This window comes from Mastacembelus armatus, chromosome 14, assembly GCF_900324485.2.
Source record: "Mastacembelus armatus chromosome 14, fMasArm1.2, whole genome shotgun sequence".
NCBI classification, from domain to species: Eukaryota; Metazoa; Chordata; class Actinopteri; order Synbranchiformes; family Mastacembelidae; genus Mastacembelus; species Mastacembelus armatus.
This window is the reverse complement of record NC_046646.1, coordinates 8,126,678-8,154,382: the sequence shown is the minus strand read 5'-3', so window position 1 is coordinate 8,154,382 and position 27,705 is coordinate 8,126,678. Positions and strand designations below refer to the sequence as shown.

The 27,705-nt window shown below is 38.9% G+C and overlaps 1 protein-coding gene across 3 annotated transcripts; it reads right to left on the bottom strand.

The window, feature by feature from the left end:
• On the bottom strand, positions 1-27,699 carry fgf11b (fibroblast growth factor 11b). 3 transcript variants are annotated; one of them, XM_026328416.1, is made up of 7 exons: positions 27,497-27,699; positions 25,667-25,671; positions 13,172-13,212; positions 9,620-9,728; positions 8,435-8,538; positions 445-643; positions 224-360 (listed from the first exon to the last, which is right to left on the bottom strand). In XM_026328416.1, the coding sequence occupies exons 1-7, from the start codon at positions 27,697-27,699 to the stop codon at positions 224-226; spliced, it is 798 nt and encodes a 265-aa protein (XP_026184201.1). The 3 variants fall into 3 exon arrangements, with proteins under 3 accessions (XP_026184203.1, XP_026184201.1, XP_026184202.1); XM_026328418.1 differs by lacking the exons at positions 13,172-13,212; positions 25,667-25,671 and adding an exon at positions 1-12 and having other exon boundaries at positions 248-360; positions 9,620-9,730; positions 27,507-27,699; XM_026328417.1 differs by lacking the exons at positions 13,172-13,212; positions 25,667-25,671 and having other exon boundaries at positions 9,620-9,730; positions 27,507-27,699.
• Between the last annotated feature and the right edge of the window lie 6 nt (positions 27,700-27,705).

Below are 27,705 nucleotides of genomic sequence, written 5' to 3'. Positions count from 1 at the left end.
TCAGGCCCTGGGCTTTCATTCTGTGGTGACAGGTGAGGGGGGGACTCCTCAGGCCGCTATGGCTGCTGATGAACTGCTGACCCTTTATCCCTCAGCATCTTGCAGTGCACTTCTGGAACGTGGTGGCCAGCGAGGGCCATTCCCACAGCCGCCTTCAGTGCATAGTAGGCGACGGTGTTCCCAGTGTCACTGCTACCCTTTGTCCCACCCTCAGTCTCCTGTGCTATGACGCATCAGCCTTGGGAGCTTCTTTCTGTCCGTTCTTAAGGGACGGCGAATCTGACGTCTTCACTGTTTTCCGAGGAGGGCTCACTGGTTCAATGGTGAGCTCATGTAGCGATGGCTCCTTATACATTGCAACTGTGTGACAAAGATAGAATGACGTAAATAATAACCAAGATAAAGTGGTCTGAATTGTGCTTAAGTGACATGAAGGACACGAACCCTCTATAACTTTAGGCAGGAAGTGTGCGGCTCCTTTGGTCTTCTTCACTCGGTTGCCCTTCATGACCTGGCCATCACGATTGATACCGATATACCAGGAGCGGCCAGACTGGGTCTGGCGATAGAGCATGGAGGAGTATGTAACATAGTAGTTCTCAAACACACTCTCCTTGAACCTACACTCTGGAGTGAAGTGCTCCTGAAAATAAATATGGAAGAGAAGAAAGGGACAGAAAGGGAAAGTAATGTGCTGATGTGATGACAAAACTTTTGAATCCTTGAATATAAACTGGAGGCACAATCACTAGAAAATAGTTCATTACAGTGAAAAACATCGACTGGTTGACTGTAGTTCTAGTTTTCTAGTTTCCAAAGAGAAAGGATGAACAGAATTAAATGTGGTTGTGTGTTTCTTTGAAAGCATGACCATCTTACACGTTTGTGGACAGTAAGACAAAGATGCATAGTATACAGTATATGAAGAAATAACTCTGCCAAGTGTAACATTTTCCAAAGAAACTGAGCAGAGAAGATGAAAAGACAAATGACATCCAATAAGTAATATACTGCCCATGTAAAGGACTAAGTTTGACGTCAAACAGCAGTGACTGCTCCAGAGGCTGCTCTAAGCCACCCCTTTTTTGTGCTTCATCTAAGCATTTATAAGTAAATGCTCATATGTTACTGCTCTGTCACAAAAACTAATGATTTTGGTGACTCCTTACAGAAGGTTGCATGGAGAGCTGAGCTATCATCCACCTTTATCAAAGTGCACTGCCTCTTTTGAGAGAAACTTTATTTGCTCAAACGTAGGTAGACCCACAGGCATTAGAACAGTAATTCCAAAAATGAGAGTTAGACAAGGTGATATTTAGAGGTGATACAAAAGAAAATGTTCTTCAAGCACCCTTTCAGTTTCAGATGATTATTTGTCTATCATTGCTGTGTCATAAACTGGTGATCTCTCAACTACCCTGCCTCATGCCCAAGTCAGCTGGGGTTTGTTGAAATCCAGCAGTTCAGGTAGTTGTCATAAGTGATCCCATATCACTTCCCCTGCCTTTCTGTCCTCCACATAAGGACTACTGAACCCTGCATACTGTTGACTGGTGATATTAACCAATAGCGACAGATGTACATCCCTCTTAATCTCCATCAGGGTCTCGATAGGGTCCTTCCCCTGTCAGAGAGCAAAGCTAATCTGTTGGATTGATTAAGTGAGAGCAGCAGGGCAGAAATGGCTGAGTGGAGAATTTCTCTGAGACTCAAGACAACAGAAGAGTGCCAAAGGATTACAACTTGGCATAGACAAGTTTTAATAAAGTGAAGGTAGATTGAGAAAGTAGAAGAGACCTTCAATTTCACACTTATCACAAATCATCACCTTTCCCCTTCACAGGGAGACATCATCCTTTAGCTGAGATGGACATTTAGGACTTTGTGTCCTTTCTGCTTCCACCCCTGTTCTGCTTCACCCCAGCAATGCCCATTTAAGCCCCTATCCTTAACTCAACAAACTCTCCCACCACCACTGCCACCACATTGCAGAGTTATTTTAAGATCCTCTGACAGGTTTGATATCTTCTGCTGCGCTAACACAAAAAGGATGGGATCGATACATGATCCGCTTCATTCATTATTAATCAGGCCAGAGTGCAAGAGGGCTGGGAAGTGCGGGAGACAGAAGGGGAAAGGTAGGAGAGACAGGATGAAGAGATCACTTGGAGAGGACAGAGGGGTTGCTGGGTAAGTGATAGAAAGGCATAGACGGGCTTCTTTGCTTCTCCACTAGGACTAAAAGGTTGATCTGACAATGACTTTAATCACTAGCAATCCACAATCTGATGCTATGAAAAAAAAGAATCGATTACTCCAGAAGATATCTTTCTCCTCAACCTCCAAAATAATACCAGCCCCTCTCCCAAGTCATCCTTTAACTACCCGTCATATTCAATCCCTTGAAATTAAACTAATGACGAACCTGTATCTTCTGTGTTTCATCCAAGTAGTCTTCAAAGTTCTGGAGAAAAAATGATTCTAAGAGAGCAAACAGGACAATCAAGAACTTTAAATGTTTTTGTAATGTGAGTTTTCATGAGTTGGACAGTGGACAATCTGTGTGTCCTGAACTGATCCAGATATGTTGTTGTAATTATCCCCATTATCTGAGAGTGACCTTGAGGTAACCTCCAGACTGCTGCAGAACTACAGAAACCACCCAGGGTTTACATCCAGATGACATCACTCACCACCAGATTTACCTACATAGCTGCTGCAGATGTGGGTTCTCGTTTTAAAGTGTGATGGCTGAATGATTTGAACTGAAATAAAAACCTAAAGAGGGTCTTTTTGAGAGATTTAGGTAGTTTCCCTTTTGTGTTTCAAGCCAAAAATAAATTGAGAGCAGAGGAAGTTAATAGGTAACATCTGTGCTGAGAATCCCTAAGATGGGAAGAACCCTTTTATGATGCAGAGCAACATCCCAACCTCAACCCACCCACATGCACACACGCACCACCTCCTTTATCCCTTGTGTCTGGTTACATATATTGGAAAGCTTAACTCTCCATGCCACTATACACTGGGCTTGGACCTACGACCAAATAAAGACAATGAAGTGCTAATAATACACTTAAATCACTTGTAGGACAGAGTTCGCTAAGTCTTAAATGCGTTTTCTTGCATGTAAATATGATATAAGAACAGGAAGAAAAGTTGTGACTAAAAATATAGCAAATTCATGAATAATGTTTAATATCTTACTTATTTTTCATTTCATCAGGCATCTACAAACATGAAATCACAGTTAATGCCCCTGAAAATGCAGATCTACTTCTAGAATTCCGAAGATGTTTAAGCATTTCTGACGTGCTGTTATTTGCAGTCCCTTATTTAGACAGCAGGGGTCACAGTGTCATGCAGTCTCCCTGCATCTATTGACCCTCCCATTAGCTCCCTGGGAAATCTATGGGAAGCTGTGAAATCTGTCCAGCTGCAGTAATCCCACCATATTCCCATAGTGCTGCGTTACTGTTGCAGCAACCCACTGAAATGTGAAGCTCACTCACAACAATCTTGTGTGTGTGGGTTTGTAGCACAGGAAGTCACCAGCAGAGCATGTTGCTGATGTTGTTGTTGAGCCAGATGTAGATGCACTGTGACACGGCGTGTTACGTAAGTCAGTAGGGCATAGACGTGCTCATTAAGAGGGCTTTATACAGGATGAGACTGGCAGTTAATACTGTCTAACACCACACATGTATGGTCTGTCTCTGATGCTTTGTGATACCCCAGGGAGGCATGATGCTTACATGATAAGAGCAGAGTGGATGATAATGAACATGGACTCGTGCCTCTGTAAAGCTGACTGACAGCTGGAAGGCCCCTGTCAATATAATGCAGCTTGAGTGAGGTGTAGCAACTGACCCTCTACACTGCCTGCTGCCCTTATGAAAAAAGACCCTTTGCTTTCATTGTAGTAGTTGTCTCATCACCACCACCATCCCATAGCTGTTTCATATCTCTGTAAATCATGAGCTTTACAATATAGCCCTGAGACAGTTTTGGAAGGAGAGTGCTGATCCAAGATAGATCATGAATCTGTCAGAAAGAATAAGTTTTGCCCTGCCTAAGTGCTCTTAATTGGCTTCCTGGCAAAATGTTTCTCTTTATCATTGCATTTCTGCACCTCAACCGTTCTCTTGCTCTGGCCAATTATTCTCTCTGGCACTCTTCTAATGTCCACATTTTCTCCTGTCCTGTGGTAAGAATGATGCTGTCTAGCTGCTAGTGTTGTCCTGCATGTCAATGTATTTCTCCCATTAAAAGAATAGAGAGGACATAGCTTTACAACAAAAGGATCCCCTGCTCTTTCTCTTTGTTTAATCTCCGTGTCTGTCTTTCTCTGTGTCGTACACAGATCACCAACAATAGGATTTATTGCATTGTTGTCCTTAGAGTATTTTTAAATGCATTAAACTACCATAAACACTCTGCAGCTTTGTCCTGTCTCAAGCCAGAGGTGACAAACATAAGAGAACCACACTGAAGCCTTGGGTCAGTTAAAAAATACTGATCCTGATTAAACATACCCACAATGTGACTGCTGCTAAAACCCAAATAAAGGCATGTTTGTTAGCCTCTAATCCTCCTAATGCAAGTTTGATTTTAATACTTATACTTCAAGTATCAGGAATGTTACCTAAATGTTTATTGAATATGAGTCAAAATAACAAAACAAAACAAAATTTTTCAGTAAATTTGATGTGCTGAAGATTGTACAGCTTTGCAACAGAGTGACGGTTCTGCTCTTACAGTCTTTGGCTGAGGGCAGACGTCCTACAGAGTGCTCAGAGAGCACTATAACCAGGTAAATTTACTGGTTTTCCCTTCAACTTGTGTACAGAACTATGTCATGACAGCTGACATGACCTGCAGCCGCCGATATTTATCATTTTATCCAGGGAAAGTGATCATGTCACGTCACAGCTAAAACTGAGAAGCTGCTACCTGAATGTTTTCTACACGGATCTGTGCTAATAGGAGAGATTCATTAGCATCTGGGTTTAGCAAATAGCATGTATTTTGTTGATCCCTGTGTCTGAGCTCAGGGTTACTCACTTGCACAGATTATTTTTACATCACACATTCTTTATTTTAACTTGCACTGTGGTATAAGAGAGCAGCAGTGAAACACTACCGCAATTCAACAGTGACTGTAGCTATGTGAAAATATGTAAACTGCACAAAGCTCTGGATGAAGGCACAAAATATTTACAATAACAAACAAAGCTTGTGTCTCAATCTTGATTGGCAGAGAAGTCGATTCTGTAAATACTTGTCAACAGTCATGTCAGCCTTCTTCAACACAAGCATTTTTCTCTCTTCCTCTGTCTTTCTCAGTCTGTGAGGAGTTCTCCAGAGCACATAGATTACAAAATGGGGCACGGATGAGCCAAGCTCTATTTTTGTACCAGGATCAGCCATTTCCTTTTGTCACCTATAAGTAGTGAGGCTGGGATTTATGTCTAAAACAAGGCAGCAGTGGCTCTGCTTGTTATAGAGCTTGGCCCAACAGCATATATCATTGCGAAAATAGGCAGGGAATTAATAAAGTATTTCTGAGTCTCAGTCTGATCACTGCACATATCTGGGAGGGCCATGCAATAATTGAATTATTCAGCATAAAACAACATAATAACCACCAATAGGCTGCAGGAGAGGTGGCATAATCAAGATGAAAAAACAACTGAAAAGAAGGGACGGGTCACACAGTCATTCACCCTTAACTTCTGTTATGAGCTTATTTCCCCATTGGTTTTACTTTTTTTATTTTGGAGTGCATTTCAATGTTAATGCAAATAGCTACGTTCTCTATAAAGGGCCATATCATAGCACCTGCACTCCCGCCTACACCAGAAAATTAGTACATCAAACATGCCATAGAGAATAATGTGGGGTCATGAAATCAATAATGCATGATATTACACAACGAGACGGCTGTTCTGTTTGTACAGCACCTATCATCAACTAGAAACTCATTCCTATTACTGTATGTGTGTTAGAGAGAGGAAATGCTCTGAAAAAGTCAGTACGAGATGCAGTATAGCTATTAACTACTGCTGTGGAAGCCCTTACTCCTCTCTGTCCATAGAGGTGATGCACCAAATTTAAGGCACACTAATCTTATTAAAATTATGTTTCAGGCTCTGCCCATGATGCTGATCAGATTGTACACCACTGAAACTGCCATTTGCGCTGTCCAAGGTGCTGATTACTCTGCACACTGGAAGCACAGCTGGCCAGGAAATACCTATCGTAATTTTCGTACTATAAGTTGTGCATTTTTTTACTCCTTTGCTTTAGTTTGCGACCTATATAGTGATGCGACTTATATGGGTTCATTTACTGTCATTAAGTCGAATTAGCAAATTCTTTGCCTCGAGGATTGGTTTAATTACTATCACTTGCGTTATCGGTCCTGCTGTGCCTGGGGATCATTGTTCCACACGGACTGTAATCACTGTCGCACAGCGCATTTCAGTATCAAAAGTTGGCGCTCTGGCAGAGAACGAAACCGTCTATAAAAGGCAGAAAATGTCCAAAGTTTGGGATCATTTATAACTTAAAGAAGATGACAACACGTTGCAATGCGTGTATTGTAAAGAAGAACTGGCGAACCACAACAGCACTTTGTTAATGCTTCTACATCTCAACAGAAAACATCCAGTTGTGAACCAGACCAGCTCACTCAGCGGAGGTAACGTCATTTCAAGGTAACCTGTCGTTTCTGTCGTGAATTACACAATAGTATTATTGTTTAAAAAAACGCAAAAAGCTAACTTAGCCGAGTAATCGCTGAAATATTCGGTAGAATACTCGACTCCAAAAATGATAGATAGTTGCAGCCCTACTGTACTGCCAAAAAAGTAAAAACATTTATGTTCACACTAAACTCTAGCTAAGTATTCATCTGAAACAAAGTTTGGAGTGAGTGTTGGCATTAAGGCAACCCGAGAGAGACGGTAGACAGGCCGCTTCAACTTCTCCCTGACACTGACACAGTTGCTTAACATTACTTGACAAGGATGAATGAATTCAGAGTTCTTCATAGGGTAATTTAGACTGTAATTAGTATAATTAGAAATGCAACTGAAGCGACATAAATTTTTTTCTGTTTAACAAGGCTGTTTTTGCTAAAACTAACTCATATTCCAGTGTGATTTATAATCCGGAAAATATGGTACATATTCTATCTCTCAAGTTTAAATTGAAGACTAGTTTTATATAACTAAGGTTATACATATACATAGAAATATATAATTTAAATATATATAGAATAACCATGCCATTCATACCTTTATACATTAACATCCACAAATCCTCCCCTTATTAAACATAAAATCTGGCTAGTTTTCATGTCTACTTTGCAATACTGACTTTAATACCCCACCGTTTCTATGTTCACTATCAACTTTTTTTAATCAGTTAGTTTTTCAGATTTATCTGACAAATTCAAATAAAATTTGAATTTAAGACAGTGTACAGTACATAGTTGCACAAAGTTTGTGTATCTTTCAAGTTTCCAAAGAAGTTAGCTAAGTAAAAGACACAGTGATTCAGGAACGGAAGCATTTTATGCATTAGGTAATTAAGTGCAGAACCTGATGACATTCATTATGTAAGCCTGCTTGCTTCTGTGCAGCCTTGATTGGCCTAAAAGCACTTGAGAACTAAGTTTAGCATATGTATTAAATGTTGGTGAAACTCTAATAATGAATGTTAAAGGTTATGGGGCTGTACAATCCTAAACCGTAAAATGAAACACAAAATTGAACAATAGCGATGTGCATACCTGCCGCTAATAAAGGCTTTGGAAACTTTACTTGAATTAAATTTTGTTCAAATGTTGCTAAATCCAGATTTTTTTTCAATGTATGTGACATCATATTTTTCAGGCTGAACCTCATCCATTTCAAATGCAAAGATCTCATGAAATCTATTCAAAATAGGGCAGAAAACAATTTGTTCATACAGGTCCACATCACCCAGATTACGAAAATGATTAAGACTTGCACCCTTTAAGATGTATATATTTTTGCATGACCAATAATTATGTGCCTGTCCTCGACCCATAATCTGTCAGCAGTTCCTAAGCTTCAGAATTTGAAACACCCCAGACATAATAAAGATTAAAGATGCACACGACTCTGTCTCTGTTCCTCCCTTGCTGTCTTTCCAGTTTTAATTAGAATACTCACACAGGCCATCTAACAAGTTGTCATTCTGTCTTTCACTCTCTATCTCTCGGTATATCACCTCTGCCTCTTTAACACTAATTTATTAATGGTCTTTGAATACCATTACTGTCCCTTCAAGCAATCCATAACTTTGGTGCAAACTATGCTAGAGCAATTAGGCACACAAAAAATGCAAAGCATATACTGTAGACACAACACATAATTAGCAGCTTTTGCCAAAATATACTTACCGAGGTATAAAGGTATCCTTCACTATTCATTGCAAGGTACAGCCCTGTCTTTGCCCCCTGGATTGCCACAATCCGCAGTCCCACTGGAATTAAGTTGAACTGTGCTTAATTGGGAAGCAAAAAGAAAAGAGGAGGGCAGGGTTTGACAAAGTCAGAGAAGATTGTGAAATCAAAGCACTGACAAAATTTGCTTTTCTGTCCTTATTGTAGCAGGCTCAGTGGCTGCAGTGTCACTGCCAAATGCTGTAGCTCTCTTAGGCCCAAATGCTGTGACCTCTCAGTTTATGTTTATGTAAACACTACACCATGTCACCTTCAATGTACTTTACACTGCCTCTCAACCGGGATAATAATAGAAATGTTCTACCATGACAAATGGAGCTGAGAGCAAATGTAGTGAAAACCAGACAGATTCAGTAAACTATTAGATAAACAATTTTTTAAACCTGTTGAGACTCAGTTGAGTAACATTTATAAAATTTGCCACATTGAAATTACACCTTGAATAAGGGCTGAGTCTACAAGGTCAAATAGGAAAAAACAAAGGAATGATACTAGGGAGAGAATTCTGCATAGTTTCTGGTCTGAAAACCAAATTTAGATTGCTTAAAGGTTAGCATGAATATTCACCTTGTTTCAACACACTTGGAAGCATTTTATACTTTGGTATTTTATAAGCTTCAAATACTAAACTGCAGATCTAATCAAAATCATTATTTGTGGCTTCAATCTCAGTATGAGTAATAAGAATGAACACTTTGCCAAGTACTTCTGCGTATGAGCCAAATTGCCAAAGTTTGAATGGCAGTTTGATGTGATGTTTCTTCCTGTTAAAAAACTAAAATAAATGTACAAATTGGAAATTTGACAGATGGGCTGACATAATCCTAACTTTTGCTGTGACTTTTCAGACACAATACCTGTACAGCACAGTGTGAAACCTACTGTGGTTCTGTTTCAGCATTAACTTTGCCAAAGTTGGACTTTTGGCTTCCTGTAAAAGTTTGAGCAGCTCTATATTTGAGCTGAAGTCTGCAGGTGTTCTTGTCCATGCGTCTAGAACAGTGTGGCTTCTAGCCAGTTCCTTTAAGTGGAGGTAGAGACTAGACGCTAAATAATTTGATTCAAATTACACGCCATTACCACAAGCAAAAACATGTAGGCTATAAAGAGAAACGCACTCACAAAATGAGCTGCTTTCATCCCTTGTGCTGTCCATGGTGCCGTCAGGCTGCATCTGCAGGTAGTATCCATGTTGGCTGTATAACCTGGTAACAATGCCTTTCAGCTGTGGCTCTGCAAAGGGAGCACAAGAAAACATCATGGTATTAGAATGGTGCTGCGGCTCAAAGCAAAGAGCAGAAATGCTATACAGACCCTAAAAAAGCCTAAAGACACAAACCATAGAGGAGTTTTTAAGTGTGTGTAGTATTTACAGCACTACTTCTTCCAACTTCTACTGTGAATGTTTCAGTGACATATTCAATAAGAGCAATGTCATGATTTGCGTGTTATTAGTTATAGATTGTTCCTTATTGTCACGTAGTCTCTGATTTTTTTCATGGCGCCATTATCAAGTCAAAATTTAAAACTGTTCTTTAGTGTTAAACAGCAAATGCTAGCAATCTAACACACTGAAGTAATGTAGAGACAGTATTAAATATTGTACCTGCTAAAAGTCAAGTTAGCACTGTGAGCATGTTAGCTGACACAACCATTTAGCACAAAGGACTACACTGCTCAAATACAATCTTGTAGTTCTGCTCTTTAAAATATAGAAATAACAAAATCCTAAATTGCCTCACTAATTATTTTCTTGTAATAAGTCTAGTTAAAGAAAAAGTCACATAAAAGGCCCTTTGGGCATCAGTGTCACATTTTTTTTAGTTTGACAAAGGAGCAAAGATGCCCTGCGGAACTGATGGTTGATCTCTGAGGGCATTTCCATAATAGAGGAAGACGTAGTTAACCTTAAAACACTTGACAGTCAACAAAAGAAAAGAATACAGAATACATTTATGTTACACATTTCTTATTGGGAAATAGAGGTTTCTCTCTAGAGGTAATAGAAATATTTTCATCATAAAAAAGAGAGTTTTGACTATTAGTATTCAATAACAGTTTTTAAATTAATTAGTGATTTGCCCAAAGTATATTTTGGACTAATTCACCTAACACTGAGAATAAATATTATATAAGCAATTTCTACTTCTGTAGCAGCAGGTTATCCAGCTACTGATTAATAAACTGCATGTATAACTTAAACACATCATTGTTTTGCTACTGCTGTTATTTTTAGCAAGAGTTGGGACCATCAGAGGATGAAGTTAAATGAGAGAGTAAGTTTGTAGCCTGTTAAAAAATTATGTATACTCAAGGAGGCTGGGTAGACGGTGAAGAGAGGGGTTGAATGTTTCATGAGTGGAGTCCCTGCAGCCTGCTTCGTGTTCGTTTAAGACAGAATCTTTGCAGCAGCTCTCAGACATCACATGTGCCCCCAGTTGGTGTGTTGTGGAAATCTGAGTTGTCTCCTGAGCTCGGTGCCTTGCTGCCTCAGCGTGCAGCAAGGAGAACCCTGTAACTCCCCTGACGTAGCTTAAAGCTCAGTTGCTTAGTCAGGTCAGGCCCAGTCAACAGACCAGTCTCCTTCAGCACAGCTTTAATGAGAGAGATGAAACATGGATGAAGGAGCAGTTTATGGCAAAGCCTCTGGAGAACTGGGGGATCAGAGAGTTCCCTCTCCGCAAAACTCCACCCATGCCCTTACACACACTCCCCAGGGAGTGACCTAGGGCACTGCGCAATCTGGCTGTCTTCTCTGGGCTAGCACAGGGAGCCAGGGTATGGCACAATATGCAGTTATGAGATCTGAGGACTATTTCCCAAAGGAAGTTTGCCAGAGGTGAAAAATCAGTGAAACTGTGACCTACTCCCATTGTTACAGGCATACATCTGTAGCACACCCTGTGTTCTCTCTTTCAAAGCTGTTTGGAAAAAACATTTCAGCACTCTTTGTCTTTTCACCTCATTCTAGTTCATATCCTTTGAGTTATGTACACTTTCATCCCACCTAAGAACATCATACATCATCCAATCAGAGCAGGGAAGCTGTTCATTGCTTTTCCCCACAGATACAAAGTAGACAGACATAATAAAGAGAGAGGGAAATGGGAGGATCAGGGAGGAGACTAGTGAGCAGAGGAGCATCCAAAGAACAGAATGAATGAGATGACACTGTCATTTCATTAAGAGTGATGGCTGTATATGCTTGAGAAAAAGCACATTTAGGCAGAAATTCAATAGACAGCTTTTGCAACATGGCTCCAATTAAAACTCCCATGCTTGGTGTCAGGAGCATTAAAACTAATGTTTCACTTAGCAGAGCTGGCTCAAACTTAAAAACCCTCATCCCACCACTGACACACAATAAATTCTCATCCAGTATAATGAAAGTGCACTTCCAACAACAGTCGTAACAGTTGTGTTTTACTGCAGCTGCATAAGAGATTCATAGATGATTTTAAAGAACAGCTCTTGTAGGACTCTTTCTTATTAACATGCAAATATTGCAACAATGAAATATTTAAGCCCAAAGTCATGTTTTTTTTTTGTTTTGTTTTTTTTTTCTTTTGTTAAGTGCACTTCAGAAGTCTGTGTGTGCATAATACTCTTGTACTTTGTGCATGATGTGTTTTGCTATTAGGACTGAACTATGAGTAGTGGTGGGGATTTTGAAGTAGGAGTCACATTGTGATTCATGCTGAAACAGTTCACTAGTTAGATAATCTGCAACTTTCTTGATTACTGATTCAGAGCTGCACCGATTAGTCAATTAATATATTATGTGATCAACATAAAATTATTCATTAACCATTTTATTAATTGATTCATTACTGTGTTAGCTGTCACAGCCTCTTGAATGTGAAGATGTAGTTCTTTCCTTTGCCATGCATGATTGACAACTGCATAGGTATGTATTTAAGTTGTCTGATAAAAGATAAAAGAAAATTATCAGTGTATTTTTTTTACAATTTTCCTACAATTTATAAACAAAATACATTGAAAAACTAATAAGCAGTTTCATTGATAAAGGAAATTATTATTAGATGCAACCCTAAGTTGATGGTTTGTCAGTTTTTTGCGAAGTTGTGATGGTTATTTATTTCACAATTGTAAAATAATATAAACAATTGTTAGTTGGAGCCTGACCTTTATAGTATTCAGCTGCATTTGCCTGCACAAATAATACATATAGCTTTGGCTAATTTTTGGCTCTAATAGTTCAGTGCACCAACAAATCTTTGAACAACATGCCAATGAGCAAAACTGTGCGTAATCATAACACTGACTTGACTCTGTCATCAAATACCAGTAAAATAGTACATCCCCATGTGCAAACTGCTCCTATCTCACAGTTTTGATGATCTACATCTCCACAGTGTGTTTTCACACACAGACACACAAACATGTCACATTGTCATGTGTGTAATACAGCCCTTTCATCAATAGTCAGGACAAAATCACAAACAAATGGAGTCAGATTTGAAAATACATATTCTCTAAATAACATTGAAGATCTGTGTGCACATGTATATTCTTTCCACAATCAATTTTAAAACCTTTACTCGTTTTGACAGCATTTAATGGAAAATTGTTAACGATGCTTTTTTATCCTGGATATTTATGGCTTATGTTGTTGTCATATATGCACTGAAATGGAACCCACCTTTTTGTAACCTCCAGTCTGCTGTTTAAATGCTGACTTGAGAGTTCTGGCGCTGCATGACATAAAGTTAGGGGACTCCCAGTTGACAGATTATTAAAAAACAATCATAATTGAAGCTGCAGAAAAATTGCAGACTTTTATTCCATAGTGATGATAATGACTCAAACCAAAAACACAGGATTCTACATTTGTCATAACGCAGCTGGATAACATCTTTCATTTAATTTTCCTTGCCTTCCTTAAAACCCCAGAATGTGAATTTCCAGAACAGGATTTCTATTAAAAGTCTCAAGCCCAAGCTGAGATAACCCTGACGACATCATCAGGGTTATTTTTTTAAACTCCAGAAAGCTCCCTACAGAAGCACAAAAGACATTATGCAGGTTGTTTTCTCAGGCAGTGTGGTACTTTCATGACTTGCAAACTAAATTTCACGTGTCCAATTGTGCAGTGCCCTTTTTAACTTACTTGTTTGTGTTGAAAGCCACATAATAGTGAGCCAATATTACCAAACGGACTAATGTTATATTTTTTATAACCCCTGGTGAAGTACACTGACAGTGACAGCAGTCTGTATGAACAATAAGCAGATGTTTGTATTATGAAGGTGGCATGGTATGGACAGGTAGCCTCTATTACTTAAGGGTAAACAGAGAATATGACAATTTAGAAAGCAACTGACTCAAAGGTCATGTTAGCTTATTTGGGTATGTTAGGGCTTACTTGTATTCAAATAGTAAGAGCATGTTGTATGTGGCAGGGGGCCAGAAGCACCGTTTTAAGAGGTATAGCCCAAAAAATAATCTACTGTTTGGAGTAAAACATCTTAAAATGCAGTGGTGGTGCCTAAATCATCATAATAATAATATAATCAGGTACTGTGCTTAAGCAGCCTATAATTTTGCAGTACTTGTATTTCACTTGAATATTTCCATGTTCTGCTACTTTCTGCTTCTACTGCAGTCCACTATATTTTAGAGAACTGTTGTACTTCTAAATGTCCTGCATTTATCTGAAAGCTCAAAATAGTTGCTCTTTTTTTTTGGTTGTTCAGTTGAATATTTAACAAGCAGTTGCAGCTCTAGTGTAAAATAATGTGCGTGTTAAATGCTTAATAATTTTTAAAACACCTGGTGTTTTGACGTGTGGCACCAGTGAGAATAATTCAACCATTTTTTGACAGCTTACCATAAAGGCAACAAAATTGTCCTTTGTGAAGTATTACTTCATTATATAATTGCATTAGTCATGATTAATCCAATCATATATATCTTATTTGTTGTGAGTAATTTAAGGTGAAGTGCATGTTGGGAAACAGCGGGGAGTGCGCATTATCTTACAGGTTGAGTACACCTACATCTGCCTCACAGAAATTTCACAAAATACACCGGGAACACATCCTGCAAGCTTGACTCTCCTGGGTATTTCCCTTGGAGAGGAGGCTTGTGATTACATTCGTTACTCCTGGGACATCTGTAGGCTTGAGTGACAGACAGCATTCACTGATCCAGGTCAGTGTGGGTCAGAGAGCTCCCTGTCTGTTTATATACATTAGCGCACAGGTGCTGTCAGCACACCAGACAACATGCTGACACATCAGCAGGTCTGTTTCTTAGTGACCTCCCCAAATTGCCACGCACAAAATAGACACTTGGAAAATGGCCCATATTTGATGAATGAAATTTGTGATTCCATCATATTGGGGAGCTATATTTAAGGAGACAATTTCAAAGAGATTAGTAAATAAGTTTTGTGAATGCGTGAAAAATTATGTAATTATTAAACCGGGTTTTCCCCTATTCCCAGCAGTAATCGCTTCATGGTTTACACAGACATACCTCTCGTCAATTCACATTCAGCAGGGACAATTGGGAGTTGGAGCCTAGTCACACAGCAGTTATGTTTGTGTGTCTGTATAACTGAGGTCATTGCACATAAGAACCCAAGGTAATCACTTCATACATCATGGCTGCCATCAAAGATACTTAAACCCTTCACTGTAATGTAATTGCTCTGAAATTCAGCAGTGGTTGAAGTTTATCACTTATCAGTGTATGTCTTGCTGTTGGTTATTGTTACACTGTAGGATTTATCTGGCTTTATTTGAACTCTGTATTTCGGTCGCTGATCTCCCTCTAGCCAAACTCATATTGATAATGGAGGTAATTACTGGGGGCCTGCATGACCGAGCAGCCAAGGGCATTTCTTCTTCTGCTCTGATAGAACTAAACAACAGGGGTTTTCCTTGGCTTATATTTTCAGGACTCCCTGACTCTCCCTTTCTCATGGTGTTCTCTTTCACTTTCAGCTACTCTCTCTCTCTCTCTCTCTCTGTCTCTCTGTCTCTCTCTCTCTCTGTCTCTTTGTCTTTGCCTCTGTCTCTCTCTCTCTCTCTCTCTCTCTCTCTCTATCTATATATATATATATATATATATATATATATATATATATCCCTCTCACCGTTTGTACATCCATACAGTGCATGTGTGTTTGCATGCATTCAAGCACATATATGTGTATGTACTGCATACAGGCAAAGAAGTGAGAGCCTGTCTCTTGTGTAGAGTTTGATTGTGCTTCTAATAAAAGGAGAACATGGTCCCTCCTTTTTTTCTTTTCTAAACTGGGCCATGAGCTCTACAGTGCTGCTAGTAATTATCCACCTTGTGGGAGGATAGATGGGGAGAGAGGGAGAGGAGCAAGGTTGGAATGAAGTCATGAAAGCTAGTTAACCACATGGAGGCAATGCTGAGAAGTGCCCAAGCTTTGTCCAGAAATCAAAGAGGGAAAGATAGCAGGAGAAACAGAAAAGGGACAATGATGGAGCAATAGAGAGCGATGTAAAGATACTGAGTGTGACAAGCGTGACTGAGAGAGGGGAGACAGGGGAGGACACATTGAAAATGATGTTGTAGAGGAGGAGCAAGAGGGATGGCAGGATGGCAGTGAGGTCAAAGAATTGAATAGGAATGAATGAGGTGTATCACATAGCCTGCAACTCCAACAACACTGGCCTCTTCATTTAAATTCAAGGTTTCATAAATCACTTCACGTGTCTGCCAGCAGTTCATATAAGTGAGACAGAGCTATCATTGGTTATTAATGGTGCTGACAAGAGCATGTCAAACACGAGGAGGAGCAAATAGGACTCACAGTGTTTCCCTGACACACATTCAATAATCACATATGAGCTGCATTAGCATTATGATAGGAACACATCACTGACAGTTAACATGCTCATTACAAGAGACTCAGTGATGTGGGGCAGTATCATACGGTGATCTCACAGCTTCATTCATTATATTAGAAAACCAAATTTTTCTTTATTCATGTTGAAGTCTGCTTTATTGTTTGTGCTTTTACACAGGAAATAGAAAAACACTGAGGCAGAACCCACCTATCCTTTTTCCCACGGAGACCCCAGCAAGGACACAAATAGGCATTTTAATATATGCAGGACAAATAAACACAAACATTCCTCTGTACCCCTGCAGGGCTCTAGACCTCTGTCACATTGCGTGATGATCAAATAATAAACAAACAGCTAAACAGCATAGTGATGGACAAAAAACCTCACAATCTGAGGTTGCAAGGATTTGGTTGAAACAGTTTGGTAGAATTTGTACACACTGTGTTTTTCCCACAGGGAAGAACAGGGAAAACACGAGTAGAGATGCTAGAGGACTGAATTGTCTGAGGTTAAGTTGAGTTGACCCATTTTGATAATCATACAGCTGTATTTGAATAGAGACTACAGAAACAGATATAAACACCAAGAAGTAGGCACATATATATGCTTTTAACAAAATATTGCACAGTACACATGGGATATGCAAACATGCATGCCAGTGAGCAAAACAGAAATCAAATATTTCATCAAACACAATGTATTTACATTAAAATTCTTTTAAAAATGCTACTCTTACAAACAGGAAATAAGTATTCCGCCACTGGACTTGATCATTAAACGTGACTTAAGGTGTTGACATTGTCACAGGCTTTGATTCAGAATATGAGAATGTGTTTTCCTGCCTAGTTTTGATTTTTTCAGTAGAAATTGCACAATATTGGAGGTCTAAGTACATTTTTAAGTAGTGTAGGTATTTTGGGAATCGTAACATTTCCAGTAGTGAATTACTATTTTACCCTCAGATAGCAGTGCCTCAGTGCAACCCAACATAGCTATGCTTCATTTTCTATTTTCTCTTTTGCCCTCGGAAATGATTTGGAATCTGTTCTCCACCAGATTACTCACTGTCATTTTCTGTTCTCTGATTCAGAAGTGAATCAAACAGCTGGATGTGATTTTTAATGATGTGAAGCAGAGAAACTGCAAGAGCGGCAGATGTCAACCTCTTACTTTGAGTGTTGTGTAAGATGAAATTTATATTAATACTAGTTCTTATATACCAGGCTCACCTCCCAAACAGCAAATAAAATTTACATTGTTTATTCCATCCATGTCACCATACAGTATAGATTTGGATTGACGTTCTGCTTTATAAAAGAAGCCTGAACTAGTTGGTGTTGTGGGAAGCTGTATGATTACAGTTTAAGTTCTTTTAGTGGAAAAGCTACTCACGACAACAAACAAGCTGATGCCTATCAGTCGGGGACTTACGTGTAGCAGACCAAATTTTGAACTGTAATAAAATGGTTGGATTCTGACAGTGTCAACAGTGTCATGTGGGATTTTAATCTTGCATTTCAGTAAACTGTAATAATTAGATTTTAATTGCAACTTTTTAATGAGCACATTCTTTGTACAGAGACACATATGTCTCTGACTGACTTTTCTTTTACAAATTTTCTTTTTACAACAAATCTTTGTTTTCAGTAATTTTTCTCCTGTTTCTTGCTTATTTTTCTGTGTGATCAATGAGTAGTGGGGGCAATCATGCTTTGGTATTTTTAATAAACTGATCACTTTGCTGTTGCCTGCATTTCACTCTTTGTCAACTAACTCGGTGTATCCAAGAATAAACATACAAAAACATCAACAAAAACAGCAGAAACATACAACGGCAAGAAAAAGTATGTGAGCACCTTGGAATTAACTGCTTGTCTGCATTAATTTGCCATAAAATGTCATCTGATCTTCATCTAAGAACATAATGTTCTTAAGCTGATAATATGCAAACAATTCTAATTTCTTTTGTATTTATTGAACACAACCATTAAGCGTTCATAGTGCTAGAGGAAATAGTAAATTAACCTATACACTGATTACTTTAGATTACTAAAGCTTATTGGAGTCCAGGTGTTTGCACACCTACGTCTCAAAAAAGAGATCTCTGAAAACATACGATTAAGAGTAGCTGATCTCCACAAGGCTGGAAAAGGGATGTAAAGTCATCTCCAAGTGTTAGCGCATCCATCAGTCAACAGCTAGACAAACTGTCTACAAATGGAGACAGTTTATTACTGTTGCCACTCTTCCTAGAAGTGGCCGCCCAGCCAAAATTACTTCAAAGGCACGACGCAGAATCCTCAATGAGGAGGCCAGAGGTTTGAAAACATCACTGGAACTGGCAAACATCTGTGTTCACATACATAAGTCTTTGAACATTGCTGTGCACCTGATGTTTGCCAAAGAGCACTTTGGCAATCCACACCGCTACAAGGAAAATGTTTTGTGGACTGATGAAAAAAAGTTTAATCATTTGGGAAGAATACTCAGCACTGTGTATGGCACAAATAGGTTACAGCTTACCAACATGAAGAGAAAGGTGATGTAAAGTGGAGGGAGCATCATGATTTGGGCTTGTTCTGCTGCCAAAGGGCCCGGACCAATTGCCTTTAGAGAGGGAATGAATTCCCAAGTTTACCAAAATATCCTACATGATAATGTCAGGGAGGCTGTCTGCTAGCTGAATCTTAGTAGAAGATGGGTGATGCAGCAGGACAGTGACCCTAAACATCAAAGTAAATCCACTGTAGAAAAATAAAACCCAATCACAGCCTAGAACCCTAACCCCATACTGAGACTGTGCTATGAGCTCAAGAAAGCTGTTTACACCAGATGTCCTACAATCATGCCTGATCTTAAGCAGTTCTGTAAAGAGGAATGATCAAAAATTCTGATCCAGGGCTATTGAAAGTGCTTGCTTGAAGTCATTGATGCCAAAGGAGGTTTGATCAGCTATTAACTCCAAGGGTTCACTTACTTTTTCCTCCAGCACTGTGAATGTTTAATGGGTATGTTCAACAAAGGCCTGAGGAATATTTGTGCGTTATCAGCTTAAGTACATTGCATTTGTCTGTTGTTGTGACTTAGATGAAGATCAGATCACATTTTATGGCACATTAATGTAGAAAACCAAGTAATTCACATACTTTTCCCTGCCACTGTACTTCACATAAGCTTCAAACTATGAGGCTGGTTTGATGTGTTTTGTGTTCTTGAGTGTATCATCTGAAAATTCTACATGTTGCATGCTCACTCTTTCATCAACAAAAGAAAGATTACCTCTTCTGTTTGGGTCAACTTCAGCTCAATACAACCATGGGAATGTTCTGGTTAGCTTGATCACCTGCACTAATCCATAGGAGCATATGTCAACTATGTTCACCAGCAAGACACGTGGTGCCTGCCATTGTCATGTGCATCCACGTGTGAAGTTTGTTTCTGCCCATAATCCTCCTGCTTGACATTGCACATCCTGACATTTCACCAGACTCAGTACTTCCTACTTCTGTTGCACCACGTCTCCCGTTGATGGCCCTCTTCTTCTCTGCTAGCTGTTTGCCTTTTCGACGTATCTCTAGGTGTCCTCCTTTCTCACTCTCTTTCTCTTATTAGAGGTAAAATTTAATCTGTCCTTGTCAGCTTTACTCAAAGCATCCACACATTCAGTTTAGCAGGTATGTGTGGGAGGTGTTGGAAAGTTGACAGAAAAACAAAAGCATGCTCACTGTATACTCGATCCTCCCCTCTCGATCTGAATAGGACTTAAGGCCATGTCAGCAGCCTTTCTAGAGCTAAGTGTCTTTTCACAAGCCAGCTCTGAACTCTACTGAAATAATACTATGAAAATGACTATAGTTAATGAGAATTTAGCTCTCCTTTAGCCAGAGGCACAAAGATAAATCTTATAAATTAAAATAAATTATATAAGAAACCCTAAAAAGAGTGTGAAACTCATTTGTTTCATTGTGGTTTAATCTGCTGAGTACATCTTGGACAAAGCAGTGAACTAGATAAATACTCCTACGCATGAACAGCTGCATCCCCATCCTCAACAACACCATTTGGTACCAGATATTTTAGATCCCTCGGATGAAACAAGTGTTGTTCAAGGCTGAAAATCGGCCTTTTGCTTCCAAACTCCAAAGGAATTGATTTAATTTAAGTACTATAATTCATGCAAAACTGCAAATGCTTATTGAACAAAATAACTTATTCACTTTAACACTGTCAAAACTCTTAGTATTTTCAGATACAACACATTGTGGTCTCTCCTTGTTACCCACCACCGTACTGGTGAAGCCAAGGATGATGTATGCTTCATCATATTTTTTTCGTCTTTGCTTTGGAAGCTGTGCTTTGAATTGATGAAGACCCATCCTCTGCTGTAACATTATGTTCAGCTGGGAGCCCTCTCACAAACTTGTCTCCTCATACCCCCAGTGGGCACGTTGAAGTCATTTAAGCTGGCTGACGGTTGCTATAGACACTTCTGCATGACATTCAAACAACAGAAGTTGTCAGTGCATTTAATTTATTTACTGCCATTAAAATGAAAAGTGAAATTCAAGAAATGCAACAAAATTGCTTCTGAAATGAATCGCCAGCTCTACCTTCACACAGAGGCCAAATCCTCAGCTTTCAATTAAAGACAACCTACTTTCCAGACAGATTATTAAACAATAGAAGAACTTCATGATTGTGATGACTGTTTTGCAGTGGCAATCTCCAGCCCCATGGTTTCTCATCTCATCTTCTTCTCCACATGCTACCTCTGTGACAGGCTGATTCACAGCATTTTTTCATTCCCTTCACCTTCCCTTTAAGCTCCACAGCTATCTCCCCCACTTTTTCTCCATATTTTTGATTACCTGCTCATCTGTTTTCACATCTGATCATTGCTATCCACCTCTAACCATTTACAACCATTTTCTCTGATATCAGTGATATCTCTACTTTTTGTCTTTAAGCCTGTGGTTATCTCTGCAGACCCGCCCTTCCTTTCTGTCTCATTTTCTGTTCCTCTCTCTCTCTCTGACCCCTGTCACAGTCAGTAAAGTTGTGATGAGAAGCTACCTAACACTGCATTGTCTGATCAGGTGTTGTTGACTAAGCAGGTTTGCTGCCCTGATCTCTTGGGGTCAGCTTAATGCTATCCTCTGCTGCAGCTCTCCTTGTAACCTGGTCTGCCGCTCGCCAGCCGGAGCCTACGTTTGTGCTCCAACTGTCGACTGGCTCCTCGTTTGCTTACTCTTACACCGTACTACAGTGCACCTCCATTACAAACAACCATTCAATGCTACAATATGTCTAGGTTTGCACTATTGTATGCATTAGATTCTAATAACTCAGCTAATAGTATTGCTATTTTTAATGCATATTTGTATTATCATAGTACTGTTATTGTAAAATCTGGATACATTTCTCTTCTCTGAACCCCAAGTAGTTAAACGATTCTTTCTTCATATCACGTATCTGACCAATTTTGAATCTAAATGCAAACAGATTTCATGTGTGTAAGATAATGTGCTTGTCTACAGGGGTAAGCTGGCGGTATTGGTCAGATTCCACCTTCAACAAATGAAGGGGGTGATTATTGATGAGTCTTTATACAGTGATTAGCTGAGTTAATCTGAAAAGTGCGCATTAGTGCTAATCACTAACATTGTTGATGGGGGCCGGGGCGGGGGTTCAGTATAGCCCCTGAAGGCGTCTCTTTTATAGTAAAGGGGAATGAGGAGTAGAGAGGCAGGTAAATTCCATGATAAACAATCTCATCCAGTATTTGTGCCAGCCACATGTATCAGCAGCAGGGTTTGTCCTATCGTTTCAGTAGCCTGTTGCCTATGGCAGTAGTAAATATAGCTTATATGTGGTGCTGTAATGCTAATATGACAGCTGAGAAAATAAGATGAGAAAAAGTCAGTCAAAAAACACAGCGAGTAGAGGAACTACAGTCCTGTGCTGTTAGGAAAAATATATTTCCCAGTATTAACTTGCAAATGACTTGCAAGCTATTATGCATACATCACAAACGCTATGCACTTGTCTTGCATACATTTGACTGTAATCACAGTTTGTCTAAATCTATACAACCAACGTATGATCAGAATTGCAAAGTTTTTTTTGATTTGAAATTAAATAAGAAGTAACAAAAATGACCTGGCAGTTACACGTTTCTTGCCTGTACTCTCGGTATGTTTTGATCAATTACTTCCCTCTTGTGGAGAATCTGTAACTGAGTAGTCATGAATAATTGCGTTGGCAAGTCAGTGTTGCTTGGCATCTATATACTGTTATATACTATGCCCATCATTGTTTAAAAAAATATTATTTATCAAATCAATTTTTAGTCAATTCACATCCTGAAGATATGCTGAATACATAAAATGTTAACTAAGTTAGCACCTTTGTGCTACTGTGTCAGACACTTCCTAACATTGGACATCGACAGTTGGGGATATACATGCAGATGTTTTATGATGTGACAGCTGATATCACTCTAGAAATGTGTTAAAGGTGTTCAGTGTGAAGTATTTACAGCAATCTATTAGCAGAAATGTAATATCATATTCATTAGTGTTTAATCGCCAGAATATACCAACCGTTGCATTTTCTTAATCTTTACATAGAGAGCGGCCATGTTGTTCAGAATGGACAAACCAAGCACTGGGTCTAGACAGGGAAACGCAGTTTGTTAAATAAGTATAAAAAAATAAATATGATGGACACCGTACTCTCTCGCACCTGGAAATGCTTGGGGTAAGGTGTGAAGGGTTTTCAGAAGGTTGCAATCTACAATCTCACCACTAGATGCCATTACACCAATCTTTCACCATTACACCTTCATGTTAGTGAAGTGCGGTTTTATTGATGACAAGCTCAGTCTGTTGTCCCACTTTGATCCAGACTGAAATATGAAAACAACTGGATGGATAGCTGTGAAAATCTGCGTCTATGCTACGTCTATGCTCTCCAGAAGATGAATCTAACTATAGTGATTTCTTGACTTCACTACTAGCACTATCACTAGGCTGCTGGTTTTTTTTTTTTTTTTTAAATGAAATATGTGTTATGATATTTCATCAGGTTGAATTTTCAATTTTGTACCTGGTAGACATCAGCATGTTGGCATCATCATTGTGTACATGTTGATACAGCCAGTTCTTGGCCCCTGTCCCACCACGAAATTCATGCTTTTGCTATTTTTTCACTGTGAGAAGTAAACATTACATTTTAATTTTAGAGAGGTCATCACTGTCAATTATTGAGATGCACAACACTAATATTCTAATTTTTGAAGTGGAATTTTTGAGGGCACTATGTTGTGGATACATTTGCATAACCTATAATCTAAACAGTCAAAAAAGGTAACCAGTAAATGCAGTAAATATAGTGACAAGGGAGTGATTTTGAACATACCCTTGTCTTGTCTTTCCATTTATTGGCAAAAATAAGGAAAAAATGCAATTCATGACTGAACATCATACATGTAAAGAACCACAAACATCTGGTGTTGTTATGTAAACAAATCATAACCAGTTTCATTATAAAAAAAAAAAAAGGGATCATCTGCATAGAACAAATGCAACATGAATACTCGTTTTCTACTACTATTGTTATGTCACAGTTATTCAATGTGAAAATCAGGGTAATGTGTTAGCAACATAGAGATGAAGGTTTCTATGACACTTAATTGGTTGCCATTGGTGGCAAGATAGTTGATCCCTTCTAATGACAGAGAGACCTAAATGTGTTCAGCCACTACCAAGAAACTGTTTATATGAAAGTCTATTTCTCTTACCTAACAGTATCACACATGCCACAATACAAGCTGAACTAAAGACAGCTTATCGTCATTTTGGCCATGTGTTGGACTTCAAATTGCAATCCTGTTTTGAAGCTTAGTAGACACATATGACCAGAGTGGGGCAGAAGGAAATGAAAGTCATCAAGCACAGATCTTTGCTCATCGCTCATTATTCTCACGTTCAGTCTGCTCAGATGCAGTCTTTATTTCCGGGGGGGACACACTCTAAATTCATTCCTCAATCAGCCATGAAAGTGCGCAGCCTCTTTATGAAGGATGTTTGTTCAGCGACATTTCTGTACTATGCATAATTTAACTTCCGCATACTACACTTTACTAATTGTGCATAAATAAAGTAAAACACTTCTCAGTCATGAATTAAATAATTCAGCAGTCTACCAGTGACACCAAAGGAGAAAAGAATACTGCAAACACAAATGAAGAAATTAGATTGTTCTGTCTTCTGAATTAATACAACAGTGTGTTTACTAAAGAATTATGGAAAGATTACATACAGGGATTTAACATGAGCTTAAACCAAAAATGTTAAACACAGAAACATGACACATTGTATAATTTATTAATATGTAACCAGTGGAGCAACACAAGCTGCACCTGCAACCCCAACATTAAGGAGATTAAATACTTTTTAAATGCATTGTTTGACCTGTTGTGGTGCACATTTGTCTTTTCACTTGACAGGTTTTGATAAGAGAGAAGGTAATGATGGCAGCACATGACACTACTTGTCATTCAGAGTCTCAGTGTCGAAGCTCTGCTTTCAAAGAGAAAAAACATAAGAGAACCTGACAGTTACCCAGCATGGATAACAGGACATGCTTTACGCAGGTTTGGTTGTGTTTGAGGTGGAGTTGTACAATGTGTATTTGTAGCATTGGCATTGCAATGTGTGCACGAGCAGTAGTCACATTGCGGGACACGTGATATCAAGTAAGGAAAAGCACATCATGCTACAACTTGTTCTCATTAAAAACAAGAGTTTGGTTGCAAAAAGAAATGCAATCTCAGTTGTATGGATTCATGTCATCTACAGATATAAGGATGTTGACCAAAAATCGTGCACTGCTGTAGCACTGAAGTGGACCTCAAAGTTGCTGACACACCCCAGGCGTGAAAGCCAAGAAGTCCATGGAAGGTTTCTTTAAACAGAGCAGAGAGAGAGCAGCAAATGGTGATTTCTCTCTGACCTTTAAGGATGCTGTGCCTGCTAACACCTTCCATACACAAAGAGGAAGATATACATGATGGAAAAACACACAAAACTTTCCAATACTTGCTGAGCCTTCCATAACTATAGAAGCACTCCCTCCTGCTACAAACCTCTCCCCAGACAGGCTTTTCAGTCCAAGTGGCAACAACCCTAACCCTAACCCTTGAAAATAATCTTGCCTCAAGCCTGCAGTAGTGGATGGACTGGAAAACTTACAATCTTGAGTCAGAGGTGCATAGAGATTCTTAAAAATTTGGTTTAGCCATGATGACCAACACGTTTACTTTGGTAGTATTGATAGGAAGTTCATTTAAAAATAATTGATTAACTGGTTGATATTTATTTACAGATATTTATACAGTGCTGTGCAGATGTTTTAGGTACTTCAGATGCTTTATATTCTTATCACACAACACCATCAGATCCAAGGTTCATTGTGCAGGACAACAAGCCCGGAGTCCTGCAGCAGACGATCTGACCCCCAAGAGCCCTGATCTCGGCAGTGTGGAGTCAGTCTGGGATCACATAAAGAGACAGAAACACTGGGACAACCTGAATCTACAGAAGAACTGCTGCAGCTTCTACAAGGTGCTGCACAGGGGAAACACTGCAAATACTGATGTGATTTAGGTTTTGTTCCTTTTACTGCACTTTGTATGTTTAAATAATTTAGCTAATTGGTGATGAAAAACTATTTTTAGAATTTATTTTAAAATCATCTTGTGTATTTTAGTGACTAAAACATTTGCACAGTGCTGTATATTTATATAAAGTATTTTGTAAACCACTCAGGGCTGGTGTATAACTGCATTTTTTTAATTTTTATGTGTTTTATATGTGTTTACTAATGTGTGTACTACATTGCTATTTGCAAAAATAGTTTTTAATTATAAAAAAATTAATAAAATGTCACATGGCACAATTTTGTCACTCAATGATTTCTAAATGCATCCTTTTTTATTGCTCTCTTTTAACCTGGAGCACCGAGATATAGCTTCTTACAATCCCTTCTAGATATCTCCCTTCTTCTTCATTCACAGATGAGACACATGCATTATTAATATCCATATACATGTTATATTATTGACTTTAGTATGGTTTAATTGAAGTGTTATTATATGCATTCAGTGGTATCATAAAAATATAAATATAAATATAAAATCTCAATCAAACAAATGATTTTCTCCCTCCGGCAACATTTTGTGCTTGTGCGAATATGTATGAATATGTTGGTGTGGATGTGTGTCACTCACTGGGTGCTGCATAAATTCAATTCAATTCATAAATGAAAACCAGAAATCATTTTGCAAACATTTTGCTCCGTGCATGAAAAAAATGCTGTGCATGTGTGTTCAATGTACACATTGATTCCAAATCCTGCTTTATTGGAAAAAATGTGTGCAGTTGAGTTTGCATTAGATTTCACAACTTGCAGATGTGCATAAAACTAGAGGGAGTGCTTGGAGCATAAAAGTGCAATGATGGTTTTCAGCAAATTACACAATTTATTGTTCCTGCAAGTCTCTGCATAATTATGTGTTTGGGATTGCAAAAACTCCATTAGGGGGTATGGGAAGTCATTTTAGCTGAGGTTTGCATTTATTCAACAGCTTGTTTATTTTTACGTTGCAGGGCTGAGGGCAGCAGTTACCATTGGTCAGTGTGTCAAGCAAGTGAAGCTATAAAAGGTGTCTGCCCTGAAAACAAACACTAATGTTAAAATATTAGGTTTTATGAGCTCTATAGACGACAAATGTTACATTTTTAACGTTGTGAGATTATTGGTGCATAAAATCTGGCATGTTGAACGATCCCTTACCCTAAACAGTGGTATAATGTTGATCTGCAGCTTTAATTGCCCCTTTTTTGCACATGAGATAATCCAAGAACAAAATGATATGAACATGTATTTGGAGGTTTCATATTGATTTAAGTAGAACAATTGACTAGACTGAAATAAAATACACATAATTTGTGTATTTAATTTTGTATTCAGTTAATTGCAAACTCATTTACTCCATTCTGACTTGTGTAAACGTAACATATTCCACATGTATTCCAGTGTATGAGCAAGAAAAGGAACAAGGAACCAAAGCGATAACGACAGCAGTGACTCACCTGGTCTTTTGTCATTTCGACCTTTTCGGCCCCCGCATAGTCGTACTTTGGAGATCAGAACCAGGATCTGTTTCTGGCACAAGGACTTGTTGCTCTTAGGACAGGGCTTGCGCTTGTTGGCTACTGGTCTGTTGGCTTGGTCGTCCTTGACTGCCCGTTTCTGTCTAATGAGAGAGCTGGCGAGAGCTGCCATCTTCCC